Source organism: Halichoerus grypus, chromosome 14 (assembly GCF_964656455.1).
Source record: "Halichoerus grypus chromosome 14, mHalGry1.hap1.1, whole genome shotgun sequence".
NCBI classification, from domain to species: domain Eukaryota; kingdom Metazoa; phylum Chordata; class Mammalia; order Carnivora; family Phocidae; genus Halichoerus; species Halichoerus grypus.
In genome coordinates this window covers 88059706-88086696 of record NC_135725.1, presented here as the reverse complement: position 1 = coordinate 88086696, position 26991 = coordinate 88059706, and the positions used below count along the sequence as shown (strand labels likewise).

General features: G+C 47.2%; 1 protein-coding gene across 1 annotated transcript in view; it reads right to left on the bottom strand.

Annotated features, from left to right (window-relative positions):
* GPR107 (G protein-coupled receptor 107) overlaps window positions 1-26991 on the bottom strand; it is a 75017-nt gene that overhangs the window by 23917 nt on the left and 24109 nt on the right. Inside the window, exons 2-14 of the mRNA XM_036117050.2 lie at window positions 25843-25965; window positions 25471-25521; window positions 25142-25218; window positions 24030-24169; window positions 22351-22388; window positions 20593-20649; window positions 16722-16832; window positions 16265-16398; window positions 11519-11594; window positions 9895-9968; window positions 9386-9503; window positions 6314-6444; window positions 3845-3888 (exon numbers count right to left, since the gene is read on the bottom strand). Of these exons, the coding sequence (XP_035972943.1) occupies window positions 3845-3888; window positions 6314-6444; window positions 9386-9503; window positions 9895-9968; window positions 11519-11594; window positions 16265-16398; window positions 16722-16832; window positions 20593-20649; window positions 22351-22388; window positions 24030-24169; window positions 25142-25218; window positions 25471-25521; window positions 25843-25965 (1174 nt within the window). The remainder of the gene's footprint in view (window positions 1-3844; window positions 3889-6313; window positions 6445-9385; window positions 9504-9894; window positions 9969-11518; window positions 11595-16264; window positions 16399-16721; window positions 16833-20592; window positions 20650-22350; window positions 22389-24029; window positions 24170-25141; window positions 25219-25470; window positions 25522-25842; window positions 25966-26991) is intronic.

Sequence of the window (26991 nt, the reverse complement as noted above, 5' to 3'; positions counted from 1 at the left end):
GCGCTGGCAAGCAGGCAGCGATGGCCGCTAACACAGCTTGGTGCGCCGGCCTCGAGTCCTGCTCTGGCACCAGCTGCTTGACCCCCTGCTGCTCGTGTACCAGCAGAGCAGATAACGACGACCGTGGCCGGTGGTGAAAACAGTGTGACCCCGAGGGCCCTCGTGGGAACTGCTACCCTGACGAGTACTTCCCACGGCCGCAGCTACTTGCAGAACGTGGGCGCCGCTCCCAGGGAAGCCAGGCCTCCACAAACCCTGCAACTAGCCAGTCACAGTTTAAGTGCCTGTGAAGCTCACATAAAAGCCCAGAGTCCTCAGAACACTTCCTCTCAATCTTCCTCTGAAACACAAGGGGGGAAAAAAAGACGAGCAGCAGCAGAGATTGTTAATTAAATGTAGGGCGTCTGCCCCCCGCCAGTCCACGATGGCGGAGAAAGGAGGAAACAGGTCTACGCTCGCGGGCAGTGACAGTCAATGTCGGCGGGCAAAACACGGTGCAACCTGAGCCCGGGTGTCTGTGTGAGACTCAATAAGCTGCCGCTCAGAGGATGCAGCGCAGCAGTGACTCCAAATGACAGAGGAGCTGAGAGAAGCAACAGCGTGTGACAGAGGAGACAAAAATGCAGCTGAAGGACAGTGGGCAGCTTCATCCTTAACGTTTCCCTCAGGTGCAAGGACTCCAGAGACGAAGAAGTAAACAACATCCAAGCAAACACTCTGAGAGCCAACCGCCATCCCAAATGCAGGGGCAGCCACTGCAAACTGCACTTCCCCCACTGGCAGTTGGTCAGGCCGGACGGCACTTACGCTGAGAGTCTCAAGCTCAAGTCACTGTCAAGGTCATGCATTGAGTCAATGGCACCAGGAGCCTAAGATCAGGAAGCAGAACATCAGCTGCTGTCCAACAAAAGCTTCCAAATCTAGTAGCAGGCTTTACTGCCCATGGCCTTCACTTTGCCAGCTGCCTCTGGGGTGGGCTAGATCTCAGAAGGGTGGACCGAGGAGCACAGGGGGCCAAGCACAACAGCCGGGAGCCTGCGGCCGGGCAGTCGGCAGTGTGCTCACTCCAGCTTCTGCCTCACTTCTGTCCCGATCCGCTCTGCAGTCAAGCCCCAGGGCAGCTTGCCGCTGAGGGGTAGGGGATGCTGTTCCTGAGACTTCTCTGCAGGGGGACTTGACCGTGGGAACATGGCTGCCCTGACTCCAGAAGAGTTACAGGCATAACCATTTTTCCAAGTACTGAATGAAATATGCATTTGCATATCAGCTAAAAAGCAGCCACGGCCTAAATCAATTCAGGGAAAGAACATGGATCAAGACACCCCAATTCTAACTACTCTGTCTCCTTTTCAAAGGGTTTGTGATATTTGCTGATGAGAAATGGGTGCCTTTTTTTTTTTTTAAGATTTTATTTATTTATTTGACAGAGAGAGACACGAGAGAGGGAACACAAGCAGGGGGAGTGGGAGAGGGAGAAGCAGGCTTCCCATGGAGCAGGGAGCCCGATGTGGGGCTCGATCCCAGGACCCTGGAATCATGACCTGAGCCGAAGGCAGACGCTTAATGACTGAGCCACCCAGGCGCCCCAAATGGGTGCCTTCTTAACAGTATGTCAACCAGAGAACTGGTGACAGCAAGCCCTGGTGTGCTGGTGACTTCTGGTTTTTAATATTTGCTCTCCACTGACGAGGTCGCATGCTGCCACCTGCTGGAAAAAGTGAGAAACTGCCTCGTGTGCCCCAGGCAATGACAAGAGCATTCATTCAGGTTCTAGTTTCTTTTCACTACAGATGCACAGGGACAATTCGGATCCCATCTTGGGCTTCAGCCGGCTAACCATCAACTGCTAACCATCAACCACTCATGGAATGAATGGTCACAGAGACAATTCATTACCGTGGTCACCCCAAGCCCTCTCAAAGCTGGGTGCAGAAAGCGAAGAGGCAGTCAGAGGGACCAGGATGATGGAGGAGAGGGGAAGGGAGCTGGCGAAGAAGGGTCAGAGGAATCCACAAAAGGGGAAGGGCGAGGCCAAGAAGAAAAGTACCCATAAAATTCACCAACTGGAGGACATCCTCCTTGGAATTTTTAAACATTTTCAGCCAAAAAGTAAGAAAAATGAATCCAGAAACACCTAAGTGTATGAAGACAAAAAAGTAAAATGTCTCAGCTCAATATATTAAAAAATTTTTTAAACTTTAAATTTTTTTTGAGTAATGTCTATACCCGACATGGGGCTCGAACCCACAACCCTGAGATCAAGAGCCACACACTCCACCAACCAAGCCAGCAAACCGAGCCAGCTGGGTGCCCCTCAATGTGTTAAAATTAAGAGAACGACCTATTCACTGTTACAAAAATAATAATAAAGGCACCTTTTTATATGACAAGCACAGAAAAAGAAGAAAGAAGACAAGAATATCTCCCAAACAGTTATTCTCAGAAGGTGAGTTTTTATTTTTTATTTTGGATTTTTCTGTTTGTGGTGGGGTGCTTTATTAGGATTCTAATTTGTGTTTTATTTTTTGTAATTTCACCTTACCCCATTCCAAGAAGGCAGGAGGGCGCTCTGAGCTCTGAGCCAGGCTAAAAGCAAACCATTTATGCAAAGTTCAAGCTGAAACTCACTGACAAGAATCTGTCCCAGAGGGAGAAGAGAATCCAGTGCTTTTGAATGCTTTTGAAGAATAGGAGAAGAAAACCAAAAAGAGCTATTTCCCAGGACAAGAAAGAAAACATGGGCTGGCACATTCTGAGTGGGGCCTGCAGCCACTAGGGCTGGGTGGGCCTGGGGAGGCAGGACCCCCTGGCGCCAGGCCGCCCAGAGCCAGAGCGCTACGAGGGCTGGATGGCGGGAGTCCATCCAGCAACGACTGTGGGCCAAAACCACAAGAGTCGCAGACACCCCCTGAGTGCGGTGCTCTACGTAAAGACCCCAGGATCCCGCCGGACACTGGCATGAAGCCTTGAAGTCGGGTTTAGTTCAACTTAAAGAAAATACTGTGGTATTAATTATATGGCAAGTGCAAAATAAGACTGGTACCTATTACCTGATTTCCAAAAAATGAATCCACGTTACTTTTATCATCATCATCATCATAATAAAACAGGTCAGCAACCAAACTTCATCAACAACAACAAATGAATCATCTGCCTTAAAGAACAGTGCTGTCAGCATCCGGACCCACAGGCAGCGCCGAGCACCGAGAAAGCACTGCTTCTCAGTCCCTGACGGTCCGAAGCCCTCCTTTATGCCACGGCCTGCGGTCGTGCACTATTCAAATCAGCTCAGAAACGCACAAAACATTTTCTTTGTGGCTTCTTTTCTTAGGAGGGATGGTTAGAAAACCAAGGAGATGCAGAAGGGGTATCATGGCACAAGCATTAAAAACCAGAGCGTTTCAAAGGTTCTCTCTGGCATCAGTCTCATCTTAAATTAATACCGACACATCTATTTTGAAAGCGTGTTAAATCAGCAGGAAGGGATGCTTTACACATATCCATCCCCACTCCATCATACCTCCTGTTCTCACAGTGAAGTGCTATTTGATCCTTCCCAGACAAGATTTTCTCCTCCTGACTCAGTTTGGAGAAGGTGAAAATCACGCTCACGAGTGGAAAAGGAATGAATCACCTCAATAAGCAGCCATCACCCCCAAGCCTCCTTCCACGGCTGACCTCTGCAAAGTTCACCCCCTACCTCACCAGCAAAAGCCCCTGGGGCTCCCCGGCCTGCCTCCCAGGAGATAGCCACCCTTCTGCCTCCACCTCCATCTCCCGGCGGGGCCCAGGCATGCAGCTTTGGGAAAGGACCAGCAGCACCAAAGAGCACAAGGGGACTTGCCTTTTCCATCTGTTGCTGATGCTTCCTGTAAATGCCTGATTGACCTAAAAATAAACATTTGGAGAACAAAGGTTAGCTGACAGGTCTGCATTCTTCTCTGTTTCCAGCACTAGTAACTCAAGGCCTTGAATTCCCCAGTTTTTAACTGGAAGGGCCGGACCAGGCGGCTTTAGAGTGCTCTCCCTAAACAACGAGATCTCCGCTAACCGACACCTTGCCCCATCCGGGGCTCGAGCCTGAGAGTTAAGGATGCCCTCTAATGGCTGAAAAAGGTCTGACAGGGGCCTGGGTGTGATGGGAAGACAAAGCAAAACACAATCATTTCAACCCTCTTCATCTCTCTCTCTCCACCTAAAATCTCTCATTCCCACAACTATGCCACCCCGCGATACTGCCGTAGAGCGCACCTGCTACCTGAAGAACATGCCTCCCCGCACCCCTCCCCCCCCGCCCCGCAGAGGCCGGAGGCTGATTTCTAAAGTCTAGGTTCTAGGAGCTTGTGAGCACATGGTTTCCCGAAAACTCCCTATTTCACTGACTGGAGATGCAGAACTCTGCTGAAAGGTGTCGGCCTCCAGGGAGTCGGTCTCCCTGCTGTGATGGGCCAGGCAGCTAATTACATCACTGCAGTGAGGCATGGGAACATTAACATGATTAACACGGTGATGGAGCAGAGTTCTAGGCAGAGTGCAGAGGCTGGAAAGGAAAGACTGTCTCAAAAGGATGAGAACAGCCCAAGCAGATCCAGCCCAGGGGGAGGGTGGGTCTTACATGGGGGCCGAAGTCCTCACGGGCCACCCACTCTCTACCTGACCATGAAAAAGTCTTTTCTCCTGAGGGAACCCCCCCACCCCCGCCACCGCCGCCATCTTCCCACCTGGGAGAACTGAATGACGCAGTACAAGAAAGTGAGCTAGCACAAAGTTGGCACCAAACCCACGGCGGCCGAGTCTGAGTGCTTCAAAAGAACCATCGATACTATTCCTTAAGTCACCTCTAGTACTTGATGTTTTTCATCTTACAGCAACTTTCAGAATATTCACCTTCAAGAACCTTGCCGTGCGGCATCTGCTCGTTGGTGCTAAAATGAACAAGGGGCGGGAAATGGCCACTCGCAGCCCTATGGCCTGCCTGCGTCTTCCCCAAACCCACAAGGCCCTTCTTTTTATTAAGAGGAGCACATGGAAGAGAAGGGACTGCACTCTGTTCGAGAAACTCAGACGCTCTTTCTATCTGAGGACAACACTGGTCATCCTGTTCCAGGTGCCTGAGCTGCCTGCTCCTGGGTAGGACGAGGGGCGGTGGGAGAGATCAGAAAGACTCATCCGTACTCTGTCGTGTCTGCTGGAAGCTGCCTGCCTCACAGACATGTGTGCACGTGTGACGTACGACGGAATAAGGGTCAAGAGGGAGTCTAACTGGCTGGAAGGATTACATTCCACTGGCACCATGTTCTAAATAAGCAGAATAACTGAAGGAACTGATAAACCCCAGGATCCTGAAAAATAAGAATTTACTTCATGAGGCCACTGCACTGTGGACTACCTCATTTCTAATAGAAAGCAGGTAAATATATTTTTAAAAACTTTATTCCAGGGGCGCCTGGGTGGCTCAGTCTGCTAAGCGTCTGTCTTCAGCTCGGGTCATGGTCCCGGGGTCCTGGGATCGAGCCCCACATCGGGCTCCCTGCTCAGCGGGCAGCCTGCTTCTCCCTCGCCCTCTGCCTGCCGCTCCCCCTGCTTCTGCTCACCCTCTGTCAAATAAATAAAACCTTAAAAAAAATTTAAATACAAATAAAAACTTTATTCCAAAAGAAGTAATTGCTTTCAGTCATGGAACTAGATCACTGTAAGAATGAGTGTTTTATTTCTGCCAGCCCTTTTTCCTCTACTTGCTTCCTACCAAACCAGTAATTCCCTTCACTTGGCATAAGATTTAACAAGGATATTTTCTCTCATCAACCACTGACGTGGTACTGATGTTTCTTTACAGAACTGAAGCACAATGGATGCATCTACAGCCTGCCGTTCTGAAGATACGTATCCTACGTGTTCATGTGCTGGGACTCTCACTAGTTCATGTTCATGCACTCCCGCACCTTCCGTCTAACCTGGCAAGAAAAGGCTATTTATGGGATTTCAACTCCCTTCCCTCCAAATCATGCTGCTAGGTTACGCTGCTGCTGAGCTCTCATTTCCAGACCCTTCTCTATTGTCTAATCTGGGCTAAAAGCCACGGTGCCAGATCAGCTCTATCGGAACGCACTGAGGAACCGGGTGAAGACACGAACTCCAGCCTCCTCCTCCTGGGGACTGACCCAGGTTAGCCTGGGGACCCAGGAAGCTTTATCTGTCACACAGATGCCCCGTGTGACTCGGACCGGTTTGCAAAAGGCTGGTTCAGCAGCCTGGTCTTGTTTGGCACACGAGCCCCGGGGTGCACCGTGGCCCCCTCCCTGCGGGTACTCACCACACCACTGGGAAGAGGATGGCCCCACAGCACAGCAGGTCTACCAGAAACAGAGAATCCTTCCATAAGCCATACTCCGTAGTCCCCTCCTCGGTGGACTCTATGATGATGTAGGCCACGTTTGCCAGAACCTACAGGACACAAGAAGTGGCTGAGGCCCTAAAGCAAGGGCAGATCTCTACAACAGCAGTCCCAGGAGGGGGTGGCCACTTGGGCCTGCAGGCCCCCAACCACGGCCACGGCCCTCTCTCCAGCGCCGCATGCTTTTCAGAATACTCCGCTCTCCCGTCAAGCGGTGGTCTCTGTGCCCTCCTCCTGAGCTTGTGACTGCCCTGAGCAACAGTTAGGTGGCAGTGAGACCACGTGATTTCCAAGGTAGGTCATACAAAGGACACCCCCTCTGGCTGGCCCGATCTCTCAGGACACATGCCCTGGGAGCCCTGAGCCCTCTTGTAGGGAGTCTGGCTACCCCGAGGCTGCCAAGGTGGAGAGACCAGGCAGAGAAAAAGAAGCTGAGGAGCCCCAGCTATTCCTGCCCCACCTCATCGAGTCTTCCCGGTCCAGGAGACGGAGGCAAGTGGAGACGTCGAGGTAGCCCCAGCCACCGTCTGACCGCAGGAGGCCCCACATCAGACCTGCCCAGCGCAGCCACTCCTCAATTCCTGACCCACACAGAACGTGAGAGAATACGTGCTTATTGTTGCTTTCTGTCACTGCATTTGGGGTGATGTGTGACGTAGCACAGATCATCAGGACACTCTGCTTTGCTTTTTAGGCCCCAAGGCCTCAGCAGAACCGCTCGGGTGCTGAATGGGAGACACCGCACACCCCATTCAGCCACGATGCCCAGATTCCTCAGGCCCAGGTTCTCCCTGTGTGGCCGCCGCTGCTCCTCAGTCTGAGGTACCTGAGAGTGTTATCAGAGACCAGAGCAACGAGAACGGCGGATTTTGGCCCAGTGCTTGAGTGGTCACACTGCTCCTCCTAGGAGCAACCCCACCCGGGTCACCTCCACACAGGACATGGCTTAGTTCTTCCCACTGAGGCTCATCTGTGTCCACGTTCTGCTCCAACTGGCCTTGGGGATTCAGTCCTGGCACCAGTGTGCTGTGAAAGGCCCCTGAGCTGGCAGAACTGGGATAGCAGTATTTCAAACCCGGGCTACTACTCAGCATAATAAAGGGGACGCTCTTTGGGAGATTTCCAGTAGGTGTGGATGCAGAGATTACAAGTCCACCTCTGCACTGCACGAAAAGTCCAAGGTCCCAACTACTCTGCTTGCTTTCTGGAAAGGTCAGTCTGCACACTTTGACAAAGAACGTAAAATCTGTTGTGCTGCTATTCGGGACGTCTCTAAGGATAGTTTCTTTTTCTATCTAGGACCTTTTAGCGAAACTATCACAGAAGCCATACTTCACTTGATACAAATGCAAAAACTATTCGGAAATTTCAGTCGTCCTCTGCCACACACACCTTAAACACCTGCATCTGGGACTATCTAGGAAGACAAAGTGGAAACAAAAGCGTTCCCAGCTTAAATTCCTAATTCCACTTGGTCCTTACTTCACACTCTCGACAAAAGACAAAATGTGCCCTGGTGTGGAACAAAGTGCCAAAAATGTTCTTGAAAGTCTGTGCGTACATTTTGGACATCTCTCACTTCTCACTCAGAAATGCGCACTGGCTCCCCATGGCCACAAAAGAAGTAGTTTTAGCTTCCGGGCTGATATTCAAGGCCTTCCCACATGAGTCCCTACGTTATCGATGCAAAACTTCCTTATGTTCAATTGTTTCAATGTCCCGTTTCCTCAGAGCTGCCTGCCACGTAACCTTGCACTCAGCTCCGTCAGGGGTGCAAAGGAGGGAAGCCAGGAGGGCTGTGCCCCATCGCATCTCCGTTCGGGTGGGGGCAGGAAGGTTTGCCTGGAGGGACAGTGGCAGCTCTGGGGGGGGACAGGGCGACAGGGAGCAGTGCCACACAGTAGGAAGAGGACCCAGGCCCTCCCTTCGGAGCCGGGAGGCGTGGGCAGGCTGCAGAAGTCCGCCTGGCCGGCGCAGCGGCCGTGGGAGCTCGACAGCCGGGACCCGTACGGCTCCGCAGCATCTCTGCTCGCTCGGCGGCAGCACCACCTGTTCCTGCTACTGCTCTTTTGCCTGCCACATTTGTCTCCTTAAACAGCCAGGCAAGGCTGTTCTCTATCTTGAAGGCTTCTAGATCATTCGAATTTGGGAAATCAGTCTCTCTCCCAGGAACCTACAGCCACTGGTCTGTACCACTCATCTGCTGCTGACACGAGTCCCTCTGTCATTAATGTGAAGGTGGCTTTGCTGCGAACACTGCCAGACTGCCAATCACCGGAGCGAGCGGGCTGGTCTGGGTGTGCAGGGAGCTGTCCCCCGCCTTCCTTCCCCTGCCACACCCGCACTGTGCTCCCGAACGAGATCACACGATGAGAACAACTTTATCAAACACATGCTCTTTGAGCAGAACAGAGCAGTCAGGCATCCCTGCTAGGCCCTCCGTGTTTACTGTGAGTTCTTTATGCCCAATCTCTGCCTCCAATAAGACTGTTACACAGAAGACAAGGTTCCTCTCCCAAGGGGCTCACAACCAGGCAAGGCTGGCCTTGGCCTAGGGTCCCAAACCAGGAAGGGTTTAATAAATAGTTGCCCTGGTGTCTACTTAATATTCTACCTTGTGAGAACTCACTGGTGTCATTCACAGTTTTACAATAGTTTGTTAACTGAAACACTATGTACCTGAGCTTGGCTAAGGGGACCATTTTGCTAGAGGGCAGCCAGGGTCACGAAGGCAGGCTGTATGTTCCCTGACTTTCTAGCAGCTCTCTACTCAAGTGCAGGCATCCGTAAGCCGCTCGCTAGGTGAGCGATGGCAGAAGCTCTCAGGGCAATGACCCAAGGCCTAGGTCTGCCAGAATTCAGAAAGAGAACCCCAGTGGTATGAGCTGGAGTTTTTGGATGAGCCGACTCCCTCTGCCTGGACAGGCCCACAGCTGAGCCTTGCGAAGTGCCAAGACACAACCAGGACACGCAGGAGTAGGGTCCCTTTACCTGGAGTGGGATGACAATCATGAAGATCTTTTTGTCTTTATCGGAAAGGATGTGCTTAATGAAAGCCCAGCCGGTGCCGATGAGCGCAATGGTGATGAACAGGAGTGCCCCTTTCAAGCTGGAAAAGAAAAAGTTTCAGACACCAACAGTCTCTTCAGACTCTCTGCAAGTTCCCCTGCATAGCTCATTCATGACTTCACGGGCTTCTTGGAAAAGAGAGGGGGCCAAATTTAGGAAACTCCTCTTAAGTGAAGCAGCACACAAATGGTTCCCCACGCACCCCACTCCATGGGCAGCAAATCCCACCCCCCCATGGAGGCAACCCCCTCCCGGAAGACACCAGCAGCCTCGGGTTCTCAGGTCTGGACAGCACCCTGTGTGCCATACACCTCTGGCATGGCGAGAACCCGGACAGGCCGCCACAGGAGGGCAGCGACTGTTCATGCGAGGCAGGTCTCTTCCTACCATGGCCTCTCCAACTTCTCCTGCGTGTCACTCTGCGTACTTACAGGTGAGTGATGTAATACACGACAGCCCAACCCTCGATCGGAAAGCCCTGGGAGGAGATGTAGTGGTAGTCAATCTGCAACGAAACGACTGCATTTCAGAAAGGTCCATCTACCACACGCCTTCCGCACAGCGAAACAGGAAAGGCTGCCACAGGACCTCACAGTGGCGGGGTGGGGTGGGGGGTTGTCCTCTCCACCCCACACACTAATACCTCACTCGTCAATTCATAACTCAGCATGTGAGGGCACTAACAAGGTCAGGTAGCACAAGAAACCTGCCACAAGCTTTCGATGCCACCAGCATGCAGATCAGGTCCCTCTCTTGGGGCAAGAGAGTCACGCTGGCAAATGGCTGCCTGTTATTTTCTTTAAAATCCCCAAGGGCCGGGACGCCTGGGTGGCTCAGTTGGTTAGGCGTCTGCCTTCTGCTCAGGTCATGATCCCGGGGTCCTGGGATCGAGCCCCGCATCAGGCTCCTTGCTCAGCGGGGAGCCTGCTTCTCCCTCTGCCTGCCGCTCCCCCTGCTTGTGCGCGCTCTCTCTCCCTCTGACACATGGATAAATAAAATCTTCAAAAAAAAAAAAAAATCCCCAAGGGCCAAATGCCACAGGTCTCTTCAGTATCCCAGCCAGGAACTTCACCTTGCACACCCCAACTGCTTATTACAGAAGTCAGTCAGTCAGTCAGCCAGTAAAAAAATCCATGTGGAGTCACGCCCCTTCCACTGTTTTGTTTTGTCCTTTAGAAAAAAATCTGTACATTTCGAGCTACTTAAAGCCACCAACGCATTTTAATTAAAGAGGCAAGTCTCAGTAGTGCGCCCACAATGCTTCCTGGCACAACTCACAAACGCTGGTATCGATTTCTTCGTAGACCTTCCATTCTGTCACGAATGGCTATCTAGACACTGAAGTGACTCTAGGGCCTCGTCATTCATTATCTACAAAGTTCCAGAAAGAATCTTTTAACTTAGATCCAAATGGGAAATTATCCAAATAACTGTCATTTCCGAAGACTGCAACTGGACACATTACTACTCCTCTGATGCCAACACTTTTAAGTGCAGGAGAGCGCGTGTCTGGAGACTGTCGCCCTCACAAGCGCGGCCGGCGGGTGCCACGGGGCAGTTGTGACCTTCCTCCCATGGGCAGGTGCACGTCACTTTGCAGCTGGACTAAATATTCAAAGTGCAAGCTCAAGTCACACGCCTCCATCTTTGGAGCATCATTTTTCTCTCAATAAGTATGCAAACACCAAGCTTCAAATCAAATGGGAACATGGGAAAGTATTTAGAAAAATCAAGTCGTGGAAACAATTCAGCAGGTGGCACTCTAATCTTGAGAAAAGACAAACAAACAAAAAGGAATAAAAATAAGTAAGGTTCTAGGAAAACTCTGGGTATGTAGGTAGTGTCAGAAGATGTCTCCGGGCTCAGGTTACAGATGGAGGGTGTAATGATTTATCCCTGTGATGGCCCCTCCCACACCAAAGGCTTCATGAGAAAAGGTCTTCTTTCATCTTATTTCCCACTGACCTAGCTCCTCTTTCTTCCAATTCGTAAATTTTCCTGACTGTGCAGACACTGTACATCATTTCATAAATGACCCAAAATACTAATACATACTGCGTGGAACACCAAGGAAAGAGACTTCGTGAAAGGAAGGGCCGCCATCAACCAGTGAATTTTAAATACGTCATTCCTATAAAAATAGAGAGAAAAGAATTAAAGGAATATTCCAGGGGCTCCTGGGTGGCTCAGTCAATTAAGCGTCTGCCTTCGGCTCAGGTCATAATCTCAGGGTCCTGGGATCAAGCCCCACATTGGGCTCTCCGCTCAGCAGGAAGTCTGCTTCTCCCTCACTCTCCCTCTGTGCTCCTCCCCTCTCTCTCTCAAATAAATAAATAAAATCTTAAAAAAAAAAGAAAAAAGAAAAAAGGGAATATTCCATTCCTCCAAAGGATGGCCAAAGCTCCAGGCATCAGATACATTTATAAGGACGCAGTAAATACAATCTAAGCAAACCACACACACGAAGCCCTTTGGAGACCTAGTTTCCACCAGCAGTAGGGCCCCGATGGAGCCCCAGGGTCACCTCTCGTGCACAAGTCGGTGCTGTGACTGGAGCAGCGTCAGGCACTGAAGCCAGACAGGACGACTTCCAGCTCCTGAGAAGATGGAAATCTGCACAGCTTGCCAGCTTCGTGCCCAGAAACCACCCTGGAAAGGCCACAGAGGCAAGAATGAGGCGGTGGGATCTACGAAACTGGCAAGAGGCCCCTTGGAGAGCAGAAAGCGCCCAAGCACAGCTGTGGGCGTGAGCTGCGGCCCCGAGGGGGGCGGGCCTGGAGCCAGGTGGCATGCAGGGCTGCGACCCGCCGGACACACCAGGCCAGCGGGGGAAGCGCCGGCTCCTGCTGCCATGCCGACACAGACACCCGTCTGCCTTCGGGCTGCCATCTCGCCCTGGGAACTAAGGACACAAAACCATTTGGGAGACAAATTTAAAACTCTTAAAGTACATAAAACCTGAATAAGAGCAACAGAGGAAACTCACACTCTCAGATACCAAGATGTTCTGTGAAGCCACAGCAGTAAAACATGTGGAATGGGTACAGCACCACAGAAATAAACCGGCAGAACAGAATGCTCAGAAATGGATTCCTGGGTGTACGGAGCCTTCACATAGGATAGATAAGGGGGCAGCAAACTGGTAGGAACAGGATGGACTGTTTAAAAACCGGCATGGGGAGGAGCGCCCAGGTGGCTCAGTCGTTAAGCGTCTGCCCTCGGCTCAGGTCATGATCCCGGGGTCCTGGGATCGAGCCCCGCATCGGGCTCCCTGCTCCGCGGGAAGCCTGCTTCTCCCTCTCCCACTCCCCCTGCTTGTGTTCCTGCTCTCGCTCGCTCTGTCAAATAAATAAATAAAATCTTAAAAAAAAAAAGGGGGGGGGGACTCCAGATGGATTCCAGTGCTAAATATAACATACATCTTTTGTGACCTTGTAGTAGGGAAAGGCTTCTTCCAAGAAGCACTGCCCAAAAGACTAAAATTAGAGAGCTCTGATTCTTGTTAATATGAAAGACTTTCATTCAACAATGAATACCACAGACAAGTTTAACAGACTGGGAGAAAAAATTTGCAATGTCTAAGACAGACAAAGGACTGATATAAAAAATATGCAAGAAACTCCTGTAAAGTGACAAGAAAATGACAGAAAACCCAACAGAAAAATGTGCAAAGCCTAAAGGTACTCACAAGAGGGGGAACCCAAATGGTTAACAAGTCCCTAGAAAGATATTTCACATCATTAGTATTTAGGAAAATGCAAAATAAAATGAAGTACCAGTTCACACCCAACAGACTGGCAAAAAACAAGATGTCAGTGTTGGTGGACGGGAAAACAGGAACCCTTTTGCACCACTGGTAGAAGTATAAACTAGCACAGGCAATCTGGCAGCACTTAATGATATTAAATACGAATTTACCCCATACCCAGTGCACCTGTTTCTGGGAGTGTACCCCCCCCCCAATGGTGAACAGAGACATAAAGGGACACGGCCAGGGTGGGGGGGGGGGCATCATGGCAACACTGTTTGGGGGAGGCAGGGGATGGGGTCCCTCACTAAAGGGATGGATAAGTAGAATGTGGGGATGCACACTATTGAGTAGCTAAAAATTAATGAACTAGACAGACACACAGCAATGTGACTAGGTCTTAAGAAAGATACTATTGCGTGAAAAATGAGAACAGTATCTGTAGATAGTAGAGTTTATAGAAGTTAAAAATACATGCAATATCAATAAACATTAGCTATTTATAAGAATACACGCATGCCCAATAACACCTATTACCTGCATCTGAGTAGCTGGGAAAAGCAGAAATGAAGGGGAAATGAAGAAGAGGGGCCTTGCATGGAATGATAAGGCGGGCGTGTCACAAACTGACAAACACTCCCTTTCCAGGCTGATTTCCTCCCTGGTACTTTCCTGTCTGGGGCCTACCTACTTGAAGGTCAAAAAGGAAGTCAAGGCCAGAGGAGTCTGTCACTCTTGAACAGCAATGAGATGTACCCAGAGTGCAGAGCTGCCCACTGCCGAGCCTGGTGCTCACTCACACGCTCCGGCACACTCAGCTGGCAGTCCCAGCTGAAATATCAGCCACGGGGCAGTGATGCTTGGGATGAGCACATGCTCCAAAGCCACAGCAACCTGGCTCGAATACTGGTTCTACCCTGGCAACCCTAACCCCTCTAAGCCGTAGTAACCTCTTCTAAAACGGGGCAATGTCCGCCTCAAGGAGCAGCCGGATGATCAGCAGAAAAAACCAGCATCGAGTGCTTGACGGGACAAGGAGCAGGCACCGGAGAACGGCCGGCTGTCTTCCCCTCCCCACACTCGGGGGCCCGGGACAGAACTCAGAGAGTCGAGAGGAGCCGCATATGCACGGCAAGTAGACGTGGATTCCGCTTCCAGCTGTGGCAGGTGCCACTAACCATGTCTCTCATTTCTCCTCTCAAGACCTCCATAAGACGAGGCAAAGATCTCCAGTTCCTTCCAGCTCTAAGGGACTGCAAGCCTCTGAAATGCACGAAGCCCTGGAGTCACATCCTTTATGTGGCTCAAATTTCCAACCCAACAGAACTGTCTGTAAGTCTCCTGGAAAAACATGGGGATGGGGCGGAAGGCTTACATTACACATCCCTGTGTGTACACTGCACTTCAAAGAGAAGCTAAACACGTGCTGCACAAAGCAGGTGGGCCTCATTTAACCACAGATTTAAAACTTCCCACAGTTTTAGGTAGGTGAACCAGTGATAATGACTATAGCATCACTAAATACATGGAAACTAAAATACCATTGAACACCTGCCTGGTCAACTATTTTGTATGTACCTCCTATTTGCATAGCACCCTGATTTGCAAAGCCCTCTAGACCACATTATCTCGGGGGCAATCACATAACACACCTAAGGTTCTAAGACTCTTAGAGGAAAGCAGGGCAATGACCCACCCTGTCCCAGTTTTGTGGCTCAGGAGTGAAGCGAGACACACAGGTGGGAATAGTCCATGTTTATACTTGGAATTGGGCCTCTGACTCCCACTTCTTACTTTTCTACTAAAGGCAGAAGCAAAACTTTATTTAAAAACCTTTTTATAGCCTGAATTGGTAAGATTCTTCTTTTCTTACTAAAGGCTGCCTGATCGCCTACTCCAAACATGACCATGCAGGGTCCTTCACAAGTAAAGAAGCGGCTCTTTCCATCTGGTGAGCAGAGTGAATCTTATGACAAATAGCAACCAGCGCTGTCCCCACCAGAGCTCACTACTCCAGCTGAGCGTGTCTACCAGAAGAGAGTCAGGCCACCGGGGACTAGAGAGAGGTCTCAATTTCTGCCCAATGCTCCATAGAAAGAGGTATTTGGGGTGCTTAATTATTTTATGAATTTAAATTAATCCACATTACAATCCCATATTCATATCCATCATTTCATTTATGGGCTTAAAACAAATACTTCACACTATTCTCTAACTGAAAATTAGTATTTTATTCTCAGTTTTTTGGTTGGAAGGAGACAGATTTATTTTTTTTTAAAGATTTAATTAATTTATTTATTTGAGAGAGCAAGAATGAGAGAGAGAGACAGCACATGAGAGGGGGGAGGGTCAGAGGCAGAAGCAGACTCCCCACTGAGCAGGGAGCCCGATGCGGGACTCGATCCCGGGACTCCAGGATCATGACCTGAGCCAAAGGCAGTCGCTTAACCAACTGAGCCACCCAGGCACCCCGGAAGGAGACAGATTTAAACACTCGCCCCGTCCACATGCAGGTGCTCCCTTCAAGAACTGAGTACAGGCAGGTAAAGCCTTCGAGTTTCAGAAGAGAGGCCAAGAGCCAGGTAGGTGGGCTCTGAGTAAGTTCTCTCCAGTGACAAGCCTCTGGAAGCCAATACCTCTCCCCGTCAGGCCCTGAGCAGACACCTTCAGTACTGAGCAGTAATGCCATCCTCTCAGCAGGTAGTGGGTCACTGTCACTAACCTCCTCTCACAAACAGACAGCCCCTGAATGGGATCAACGGGCTCACTCTGAGTCCTGGACTGTACTGTCTTCACTAGGGAAACACTTGCTTATACATTTTGTTTTGCCTGCCTATTAACAACCTATTTGGATTTGCTTTTTAAATAAAGCAAAGGGAAGTAAACAAACAGCAAGGCATGCAGAGTCTCCCTGTTTCAGGGAAGATGCCCTTTGAAGAAGAGGACAAGGTTGCTAGTGCCAATCCCTCTGGGGCTAAGAAAGCAACAAAAGGTGAAATTATGCACCTCTCAACACACTCTAAGCTGGATGGCTCAGGGAAGTAACAACTCACTGTCGTTTTCGAAGGATGTGAATCCAGATGGTCCCAGAAAGGAAAAAGAAAAAGGCCATAGAAATGTATAATTTAGGGAGAGGGATCTCTCCTGCGGACAGGTAGCTGTCAGGGTTCTTCTCTGTGATCTCAATCTAAAACAAACATAAAATTAATGTTTACTTTTCAGGAACAGATCATCCCATAGTCAGCAATCTGTCACCTTAGCTGCCTCACTTGGCTAAGGAAGTATCAGCAGATAAACACATTCATTCTAATGCACAGTTCAAAGTGTAAAAACATCCCAAACTGCTTTGTATTTTTTTCTTTGTGAATCCTCTGCAGAAATGGGATTCTGGCCACATTTTCTCCTACTCTGTTTAAGTGTTGTTAAAACCTACTCTTATAATAAAATAAATGTCTCACATTTTACAAGGCTGACAAAATCTGCGTGGAACACCTTCTATACCGTACTCACATCAAGGCTGAAGGAAAACTTGTCGCCAGACTGCACTTCATTCCCAGAGCATTTATGGAAATAAAGACTGTAGAGGCCTTCTTGGTCATCGGTGCTGATGTTAAAGAAAAACTGAAAGTGAAGAAGACAAAAATTGAAGAATACCCAAATCCTCAGCTAAATGTTTAAATCTTAGAAACAGATCATGAATGCTATGGACAGAAAAAAATACAGATTTCTTAATTTCTTAAGCGGATTCTCCCAGAGCAGAAACAGACGTTTTCAGGGCTTCTAGCCGGCTCAGTCAGTTACGCGTCTGGCTTCAGCTCAGGTCAGGATCCCAGAGACCTGGGATCGAGCCCTGCATTGGGTTGGTTCCCTGCTCAGTGGGGAGCCTGCTTCTCCCTCTCCCATGCCTCTCCCCTCCCCCTGCTCATACTTGCTCTCTCTCAATTAAATAAGTAAAATCTTAAAAATAATAATAATAAAATAAAATAAACAGATGTTTTCTTATTCTGTGATTCTGCCTGAATATTTTGTTGTAACAATTTTCAAGGTAGCAGGAAAAGGGACAGAACCACTCAGGGAACACCTCTGTGCCCACCACCGAGGTCCTACGACCTCGTTTGGACACAGACGCCGCTGCCCGTGGTGGCTTCTGCTGAGGGCTGCAGGGATAAGCTATGGAGCAGGTACCTCGCTTCCAAGTCAATATATTAGTTTGCTCTTTAGGTAAAAAATACTCCTGAAAAGAAAGGAGGCTCCTCTCTGCTCCCTGAAAAGGTAAAGGACCAATATTCCCTCGTTAAGATTTACTCCTGTGATTTCAGGAGACAGAGGCTACATTTTCTACATGGACACATTTTTCTGTTTCTCACGTTTCATGGGTTCAAATGACGTTTAATGTAAATCCAGACATTTTATATATAAGATCACAGAATACGACTCCTTAGTCAATTCTAGAGAGCATTTTGCTAGAAGCCTAAAATATACTGCTTAGGGCTACATAGATAGATGATAAACTATAAAGAGAAGTGAGGAACTGATGGGAATAACGTTTTTCGTAACAGTTGGGTAGGGATGTGAGGGTCACACGGGGTCTCTGGGGTGCTGGCACTGTTCTATTTCTGCTCTCCACTGATGGTTACAGAGGTTCTTATTTATAATTATTTGTACTTGACATAAATACTATGCACTCTTCTGCAAGCATACTATACCATGCAGTTAAAAAAGATAGGTAAAAAACAGACATCTGACAAGAAGACGGAAATAAAGGACCAAGAATATTCAAGCTGAAATTATTACTTTGTTAAATCATGTCCTGAACTCAGCAATGTAAACGTTAAGAGCATGTGTTTTAGTCCACACAGGGAGAGCCAGAAAACGCTTCTAAACATAGTAATAGGGGCGCCTGGGTGCCTCAGTCGTTAAGCGTCTGCCTTCGGCTGAGGTCATGATCCCAGGGTCCTGGGATCGAGCCCCGCATTGGGCTCCCTGCTCCGCGGGAAGCCTGCTTCTCCCTCTCCCACTCCCCCGCTTGTGTTCCCTCTCTCACTGTGTCTCTCTCTGTCAAATAAAATCTTTAAAAACAAACAAAACAAAACAAAAAAAATAAACATAGTAATAACCTCTAGTTCCAAAAGTAAGAATCATATGAAATTTCTAAGAAATATAAATTTTTTTAAAAAGTCAGTACATTTGTCATGGTTGACCAGAATAGGCACCTGACCCTTAAAAAAAAAAAATCAACCAAAGTGTATGTTTTAGAGTAGGAATAAGGGCTAACAGTCCCTTTCCTGCTTTAGGCAGAGAAAACACCATCCCTGCTCTGTGGATGGAGCAGACAAGCTCACAATGACTGCCCTATCCAAAATTAGGGTACTGAGTAGCAGCACAGCAAGGGGTCACCCACTGACTTCTATCCGAGGAGAAGGGAAGCCAGAGAAGAGGCAGACTGTCCGTCCACTGCCTGTTTCCTGAGTCCCGAGAAGCCTATGAACTGGTTATCTCAACCACTGTCCTTAATCACGACACTCGCCCTAACACAAAGCTTTAGTAACTGACAAATACGTATATCCTATCATGCTTTCCTTGGTGTTTTTTTTTTTAAAAAAGGCTTAAAGAAATTTCAAAAAACTTACTGTACTAATAAGCACTTTAAAGTGAGAGAAGGAAAAGAGAAAAAAGCACCTTTCGTATTTTCTTAAGGAGGCAGTAAAGAAAGTGATTAAACACATGAATGGGCCTTAGAGGCAGACAAACCTGGGTCTGAATCCTTCCCTTGTGCAAGTTCCTTAACCTCTCTGAGCCTCAGATTCCTCACTGTAAAAGGGGAATAACAACAGTGCCTCCTTCACAGAGTTGCCGGAAGGATGAACTGAGGTAATGACAATGTGCAAGCACTCCGCACCCATTCACTCGGCTCCGTCATTACTAACAGACAGCCTATTACAGGCCAGGCGCAAGATGAGGGATTTCAAATACATCAGAAAAAAAACAAATTAAAAAAAAACCCTCTCCCTTATGGCTACCCTCTACAGGGAGCCACAGAAAATAAGCATAATAAATAAGCAGAGGACACAGCATGTTGGAAAGAAGTGTTAAGGGAAAACCAGCAGGAGGGGAGGGAAGGAAGCGGCATTTAAAATAGGGCGAATGGAGGAAAGTTTGCTGAGAATATGACATTTGAGCAAAGGCTTGAAAGGGGAAGAAATGAATCACTGGCTTCTGAGGGACAACCATTCCTGCCAGTGGGTACAGCCAGAGCAGAGCCTAAGGCCTGACTGTTTCTAGGAGCAGCAAGGTGGCCTCTGTGGCTGGAGGGGAAACAGGAGCCAACGTCAGTGAGGAGACAGCAGCCAGACTACATGGCTTTGCAGACCAGGAAGGGCTGGAGCTTCTGCTCTGAGGCAGATGGGAAGCATCCACAGGCTCTCAATTAGCTATTAATACCTATGGTCACTAAATTTAAAGACAATATAAACATTGCTAGATAGGCAAAATAATTTATGCTGAAAGAAATCAGAACAGTGGATGCAGGGATGGGGGACGCTGAGGTGGTAAAAATATAGAGAATCTTGGTAGAGAGTGGGTTACACGGGTGCGTGCATTTGTTGGAACTGATCGAACTGCACATTTAAGACCTGTGCATTTCACTCTGAGCAAATTATACCTCAATTAATGAAAACTGGTTTGAAAAGGGGCAGTGATTCTTACAAATTAATGATAAAAGATTATTTGTGCACTGCTTCCAGAGCACTTTTATATTTAAAAAATACTTATAACAACCCTATGAGATAGGTGCCATCATTGTTCACTCTTAGATGATTAAAGAGCAAGATCCAGGAGTTAAGTGAGCTAAGGTCACCAGCTAGTAAGTGGGTGCTGAGACCCCATCCAACGTCCTAGCCCATCCACAGGCTGGGATGCTGCCATAAACTCATGGGCAGTGAAGAATGGGGCCAGACGGGTAGGTCACTCAACGCTGCTGAGCCTCGGTGAACTCATCTCTAAAATTCTACCAGCATCCTAAATGATCACCAACGGTCCTTCTAGATACAGAATTCTCTGCTTCTAGCACACTCCGAATGGGAGGCAGCACGGGATTAAAGAGGCAGAGGTGTGGGGACAGCCAGGCAGACGTGGGTTGTTGGAATGTGGGCCTTGTCACTCACACTGGACATTCACAAGTCACTCATTCTCAGACACATGATCAGCTAAGTGGTGGGTAACAATATCCACCTTGGGTTTGCTATGGAGAGAGCTACTGCATTCGAGTGACTGATACGTAGCATGCCTAAATTATTATTCCTAAATTCAAAATTCCTTTGCAAATTCACCCTTTTACACTGTAGAGATAAATCCTATGAAGATTACTCAAGAGAATACATACCTGAAAAGAAACTGCCCCATCACTATTGTGAACAGAAAAGGATTTTTCTCCCGCTGCCTAAAAAAAACACAACAACCTGTTTTAGGATACTGGCAGAAAATGTATACTAATAAAAATAAAAATTAAACAATGAATCATGGAACACTACATCAAAAACTAATGATGTAATGTATGGTGATTAACATAACAATAAAAAATTTTTAAAAATTTAAAATTAAAATTAAAACAGAACAAAAGAAAAGCACATCCTTCTTAAATCTTTTGCTGACCTTCAGAAGCTCTCTGGAAATAAAATTCACCATCCTTTCAAGATGTCTGTGATCCCCTTTCACAGAGAAAGAAACTCTTCCTCACCCACTTCCTTTTCTCAGCGGTCTCTTCTACCTCCCACTAACCCCCTATTCCCTGCCCCTGCCCCCGGACCCCCCTGGAGCGTGTCTCCATTCTTACAGTTTCAGCAGGACTACGGGTGCCCACCCAGGTCACATCCTGGCACTTCACCTGGACGCCATTCCCAATTTCAAATGATCAGTGTATTATTGCCATTGGTGCAGTGGACTGACTCTCAGCAAAGAGAAGGAGTGAACTACTGATACACCCAACATGGATGAACTCAAAAGAATTATGCTGAGTCAAAGAAAACAAAAAGAGCACGTACTGCATAATGCACCTCTATAAAGTTCTACATTACTCATCTACAGAGGCAGATCAGCGGTTGCTTGAGGACGGGAGGAAGGCGAAGGGGCAGGAGAAACTCGAGGGGTGATGAGTGCGTTCACTGTTCTGTTGTGGGGGTGGCTTCACAGGTATACACTTAAGTCAAAACTTAGCAAACTGTCACTTTAAATATGTGTAGTTTATTGTATGTCAATTATACTTCAACACAGCTGTTAAAATACTGCCATTTGGATGTCCCCTCACTGAAAAATCAAGATATCCCAACCCAAAATGTTCCCAATTTTTCCTTCTGCTATTTCTACCATCTACTCTTCTACAAAAATAAATAAATAAATAAATAAATAAATGAATGAATATCTACTTCCTTCCTCCCCTGCCCCCAACACCGCCCCATCCCTTACTCCACATTCCAAGACTCTGCTCCAGTGCAGGTCCTCATGGCCCTGAACCGGTATTGTCACAACCGCGTTCTTCCTGGTCGTCCTAATTTCACTGTCTCCCTCTCTGAGGCTGCTCTGCACATTACTTTCAGAACATCTGCCCCAAACACATCTGTATCACAGTCCTTCCTGATCAAGAACTCCTGACGACTTCCTATTTTCTGTGCATCAATTAATACCCTCTACTGTCTGGACTTTTATTATCTAAGATCCTTGTCTCTGCTCCCAAAGACACACGTTTTACTTCCCATAGGCCAGCACCCGGCATTTGTCATGCTCATTCCCACTTCCGGTCTTTGCTTATGACATTCCTTCCTCTTCCCCAAACAAACCCACCAAACTCCAAGCCCTGATGACATCTCCTTCCTGAGGGCAGCCCCCCCACTGTCTGATCCTCTACCATGTAAGTGCTGTACAACTCAGAACTGAAATTCTTCCAATGTGGTAACATTACCTCTCCAAACGACGGCAACTCCCCACGGATCAGGCGTGTGTACGTGCGTACCTGTATATATGTATGTATATAAATACATCCCCTCATATCGCCACATATATACACTTACATCTATATCCACACACATACACACATATGTACATATATATTCAGGAAAGCTGAGCATAGTGGGTGGTCAGTTCTTACCTTTGAATCTACTGTACTTCTTTTAGATTTTCCACTGTCTAGAAGCAGAAACATTTAAAAGATATTACTGCATGATTCAGCTTGTATATGTATGACAGGGTCATTTTATGAGGTTCTAGCTTGTCTAATATCAAATAATTCAAACTACTTGTTAGTTTGAGGTGAGGCCACATGCTATCTTGTAGACTGACAACTCCTCAGATTCCAAAACAATTCCTGAGCCACAGAAGCAGCAAACTGGAGCTTGCTACATGATCAATGCTCTCCAATAAAGGATAATACTTAGTACCAACAGGGAAATCATCTCTGAATAACCTAATGATGTTATTGCCAGAGGTGCCACATGGAGTGACCTTCCTCATTTTCTAAGTTATCACGCTTGAAAACAGATCATTTTAGAATACATATATGACATTTATTTATACACAGGGAAAAATTAATAGCAAATAATATTAGCACAATTCATACTTTTTTCCCCACACACACAGCAAGGTGTGTTAAGACTGCTAATGGCTTCTTTCAGGGAACAGGGAGGGTATCTGTGCCTTATTTTCACTTAAGATGCCCTTCATGGGGAAGACAGGATTTCAAACTCCCTGCAGGGAGAGAGTTTCAGAATAAAAGAAGGAAAAGAATACTCTCCATGCAGGGCATGCATATGTGAGCAAGAGAGGAATGGCGCACAGGCACTAAGCTCTACCATCAAACACATGTAACATTCCTGCATGTCTTTTAATTTGGGTTAGAGTTTTGACAAACTGAGAAAAAAAAATGTGTAAATAATACAATAAAGAGTAAGTTCTCTTGAAAGAACTAAACTATTAGACAAGGCTGACAGTTAATAAAAGAGGCAATAAATATAAACCGGTTAATCAACGTGTGGAGATAAAGTGCAGCCTCAGTAGTGAGAATGAATACAAAACTAAGAATATCCTTTTTGCCTTTTACTTTGGGATTAACACAAACAAATAAACACCCAAAACCCAGTCCTGGCTAAGACATGGTGATGTGGTCAGTATTCCTACAGATTTCCCAAAAGGAGCATCAATTCATACAACGCATTTAGAAAGGAACTGAACATATGTACCAATATTCTCCAAAGTATTCACAGCCTTTGAACCAAATATTCCAATTCCGGGAACCCAACCTAAAAAAAGTTCTAGATATGACCAAAGTTCTACAAATAAAGAACTCCCAATGCAGCAATATTTATAATAGCAGACAGTGGAAATACATCTCCTTAAGAGGAAAACTTGAGCAAATTACAGGATCCACATAACGGGAGGGATGGTAAGAATGAACTGTCTGCAAGCTGAGTGAACAGGGATGCTTAAGAAATTACAAACATGATGACTATGAGTTTCTCTTGCTCGCTCTGCTCTCTCTCTCAAATAAATAAATTTTAAAAATCTAAAAACAAACAAACAAACATTCCAGACCCATGAAAGAGCCCAGAAAGAACATAGATTACTCAAGTTCTAGTGCTGCAAGGACGGAGGAACGACTGTTCTTTTCCCCACCTTCCCCATAGTTTCCACCTTTTCCTTTAACGGTTATATATTTTTGTATAACCCCCAAAATAACATAATGCTACGATGTATGTGTTTTTACTTGGGGACAAAAAAGAATCTACAGAGCAGGGCAGTGAAGAAAATGCTGTTCTGAGCCTGACAGCTGACCTTGTTTTGGCTGAGTCTGGTTTCCCGCTGAAACAGGGTTAGCCCCCGGCTCCTGGCTCTGGCCTAGGCCCTTCTCATCCTTGCTGAAGACGATCTTTGGTAACTGCGTACCAGCATCTGGTGGAGATCTTACTCTCACCCTACATTCAAAATAAGAGAAAAGAAAAGAAGTTCAAGGTAATGCAATGGCCATCTGAGTGCCATGTGTTACACACTGTCTCAGTATCTAAATCCATTATCTCAGATAGTCCTTTCGAGTCCCTGATGTAGATTCTACTAGCTCCTTCGTGCACCTGCTGAAATGGGGACTCAGGAAGGTTAAGAACTTGCTCAAGAGTGGTGAGGCCAGAAGCAGCCAGGCGAGGATCCAGCATTCTTACTCTGAAGCTTACGTTCCTAGCAACCATACAGTTCTGAAGGACATATTTTCCCCCTAAGTGTCTATAATGTGCTCAACAAGGGGAACGGAACAAGGGGCAAAAAACCAGTAAGATGTTAAAGTGAACTCTAGGGGGGCATGTGAGAAGCAGCGGGCACAAGCATTTCCTCTCTCTCGCTTCTTAGCGGATTTAGATCCTGCCAAGGAGGGGCAGGTGAGGCCCCATGCCTGAATGGACACATGAGCTAAGCTAGCACGGTCGAGATGGAGGGGAGCACTTCTAGTCCTGCCTCATGGGGGAGAGGCTTCCCTCTGTCCCTGGCTGAGAGCCGGCTGGGATAATGAACTCACTCTGTTGAACACGCCACACTATTTCGAGCTGCTCTACCTTTGCCTCCAATGCTCTTCCCTTATTCACCTGGTGAAGTCCACTCACTCGAAGGCTGGTTGGGCCAAGAGTTGCCTGAAGCCTTCCCTTCTCTTCTACAATTCACCAGTTTCTCTGCCCCACTACCTCTCTATACTGCCATGATCATCTGTATTGGTGTTTGGCCTCCCTCATTCATCTCCAAGCTCCTTGAGGGTGGCACCTCCGTCTCCCTCGTGTTCTTAACCTCCAGCACTCAGCACAGTATTTGGCACATGGCAGACACTCAGTAAATGTTACCTTAACTACCAAATTCCCCGTAACTTTACTTGAGGATGGAACTGAAGGAACATGAGAATTACTTACTCACTTCTGGAGATGTCTAGGATTAGAAGGGTGACAGAGACAGACTGCTTTTTTAAAATACAGTAATTATCTTCATCCTGAGAAAGGAAGACCCAATTGTACATCATCTTAGTCATTCACACTAGAACAAGAACAAAAGGTTTTCAGGAACAAGGCAAACAAGTGATCCAACCTCCATCCCGAAGAACACAACTGTGGGTGCTCAGAGATGCTAGGGACTCAAAGCAGCCACCCCAGCAAGAAAAGAGCATTGACAGAAGCAGGGTGTTCTCACCCAGTGTCTTAGGCTCACATGAAGGGAGTGATCAGGTCATGTGTGTAATGCTCACCAGATAAGAAGAAAATCCGTCATTCTTTGTGCGGTCCAGGCTGAATCCAATCTAAGAGGGGGTGAAAAGAGTAGAGGTAAATATCCACATGATACTCTGGCATCCATACCTTTCTTACTCGAAGAGCAGAAAAGGTGATTCTTTGGCCTAGCCTTCTCTTGGTTTGCTTAGCATTCATTTTGTAAGAGGGATCACTAATTACTAAAATTATTAAAAAATTACACCTTAAGTGTTAAAAGTAAAACTATTTGATGCCTGTTCACAAGTTTAATTTTCTCCATAATCTGAGACTTCGTATTTAAGTGTGGGGTGAAGCTCTCATCTGAGCAACAGAGAAGGGTAATGCCCTTGACCTCCTGGGAAGGCACTTACACTTGTGTCCTTGTCTGTGGCTCTTGCAGGGTCATTCACGGAAAGGCTACTGACATTAACCACCATGTACCCATCCTTGAAGAATCCAAAGGTGTTCAGATGAACCTTACGCCTCACATCGTCCTAAAAAGATTTGGAGTGGTGGAATTAGTAATATGGAGAAGTTAACTTGATTATTTAACCTATTTATTTGCTTGAAAACTATGGTATCTAGCTAACCAGTCACTGTTTCCATATACTTGGACATATATATAATATATATACTTATCTTGCTCCAAAAGCTGAAGAAGACTCATCAGAAATTCGTAAGATATCAACAGTTTTGCAGAAGGAAGCACGTAACAAATTTAATTCATTCCCATGCATGCGAAAGGGTCCCAGGGCAGACTTGGTGATCAAGTGGAATGTGAATTCCAGGGAAGGAGGAACAATGTTTTTGTCATCCTCACAAGCTTCCTGCTAGCACAAGGCCTGGAATCCAGGAGGCACTCAAAACATGTTGGGGGTGAGGGGAGAAGTGCCAAAGCTGCCCCAAGAATACACTCATTTTTATAAACCTTCTTATGAGTTTTATGTACCTGGCTCCTCCCACTACAGGATAAGGGATACCTGACATTACTTTTCTAACCTATAATACAATTTTTTTACATTTGCACCTAAAAATGATGTTTCATATGACAGGTTTTAAGGAAACAAAGCCTTATGCAAAAGGAATCCAGGAACTAGCCAGGTGGAGACAGATCTCTCAGACATAGGATAATCCTGAGATTTGCTGAAACTGACCACGTGGGCAAATGCCTACCACACCTGCTTGCAACTGCCTCAAAGTTGTGATTCCAATCCCAACTAAGTCAATAAATTTTAAGGCCAACAGAACAACAGTACTAGTGAATACTTCTCAAGTTGAGGCTCCACCAAGACACGTCCTACTGTGTAAAGTCATGAGTTTTATTTTTTTTTTAAAGATTTTATTTATTCATTTGAGAGAGAGAGAGAGAATGAGCAGGGAAAGGAGGGAGAGGCAGAGGAAGAGGGAGAAGCAGGAACCCCGCTGAGCAGGGAACTTGACGCGGGGCTTGATCCGAGGACCCCGGCTGGGATCATGACCCGAGCTGAAGGTAGGCGCTTAACCAACTGAGCCACCCAGGT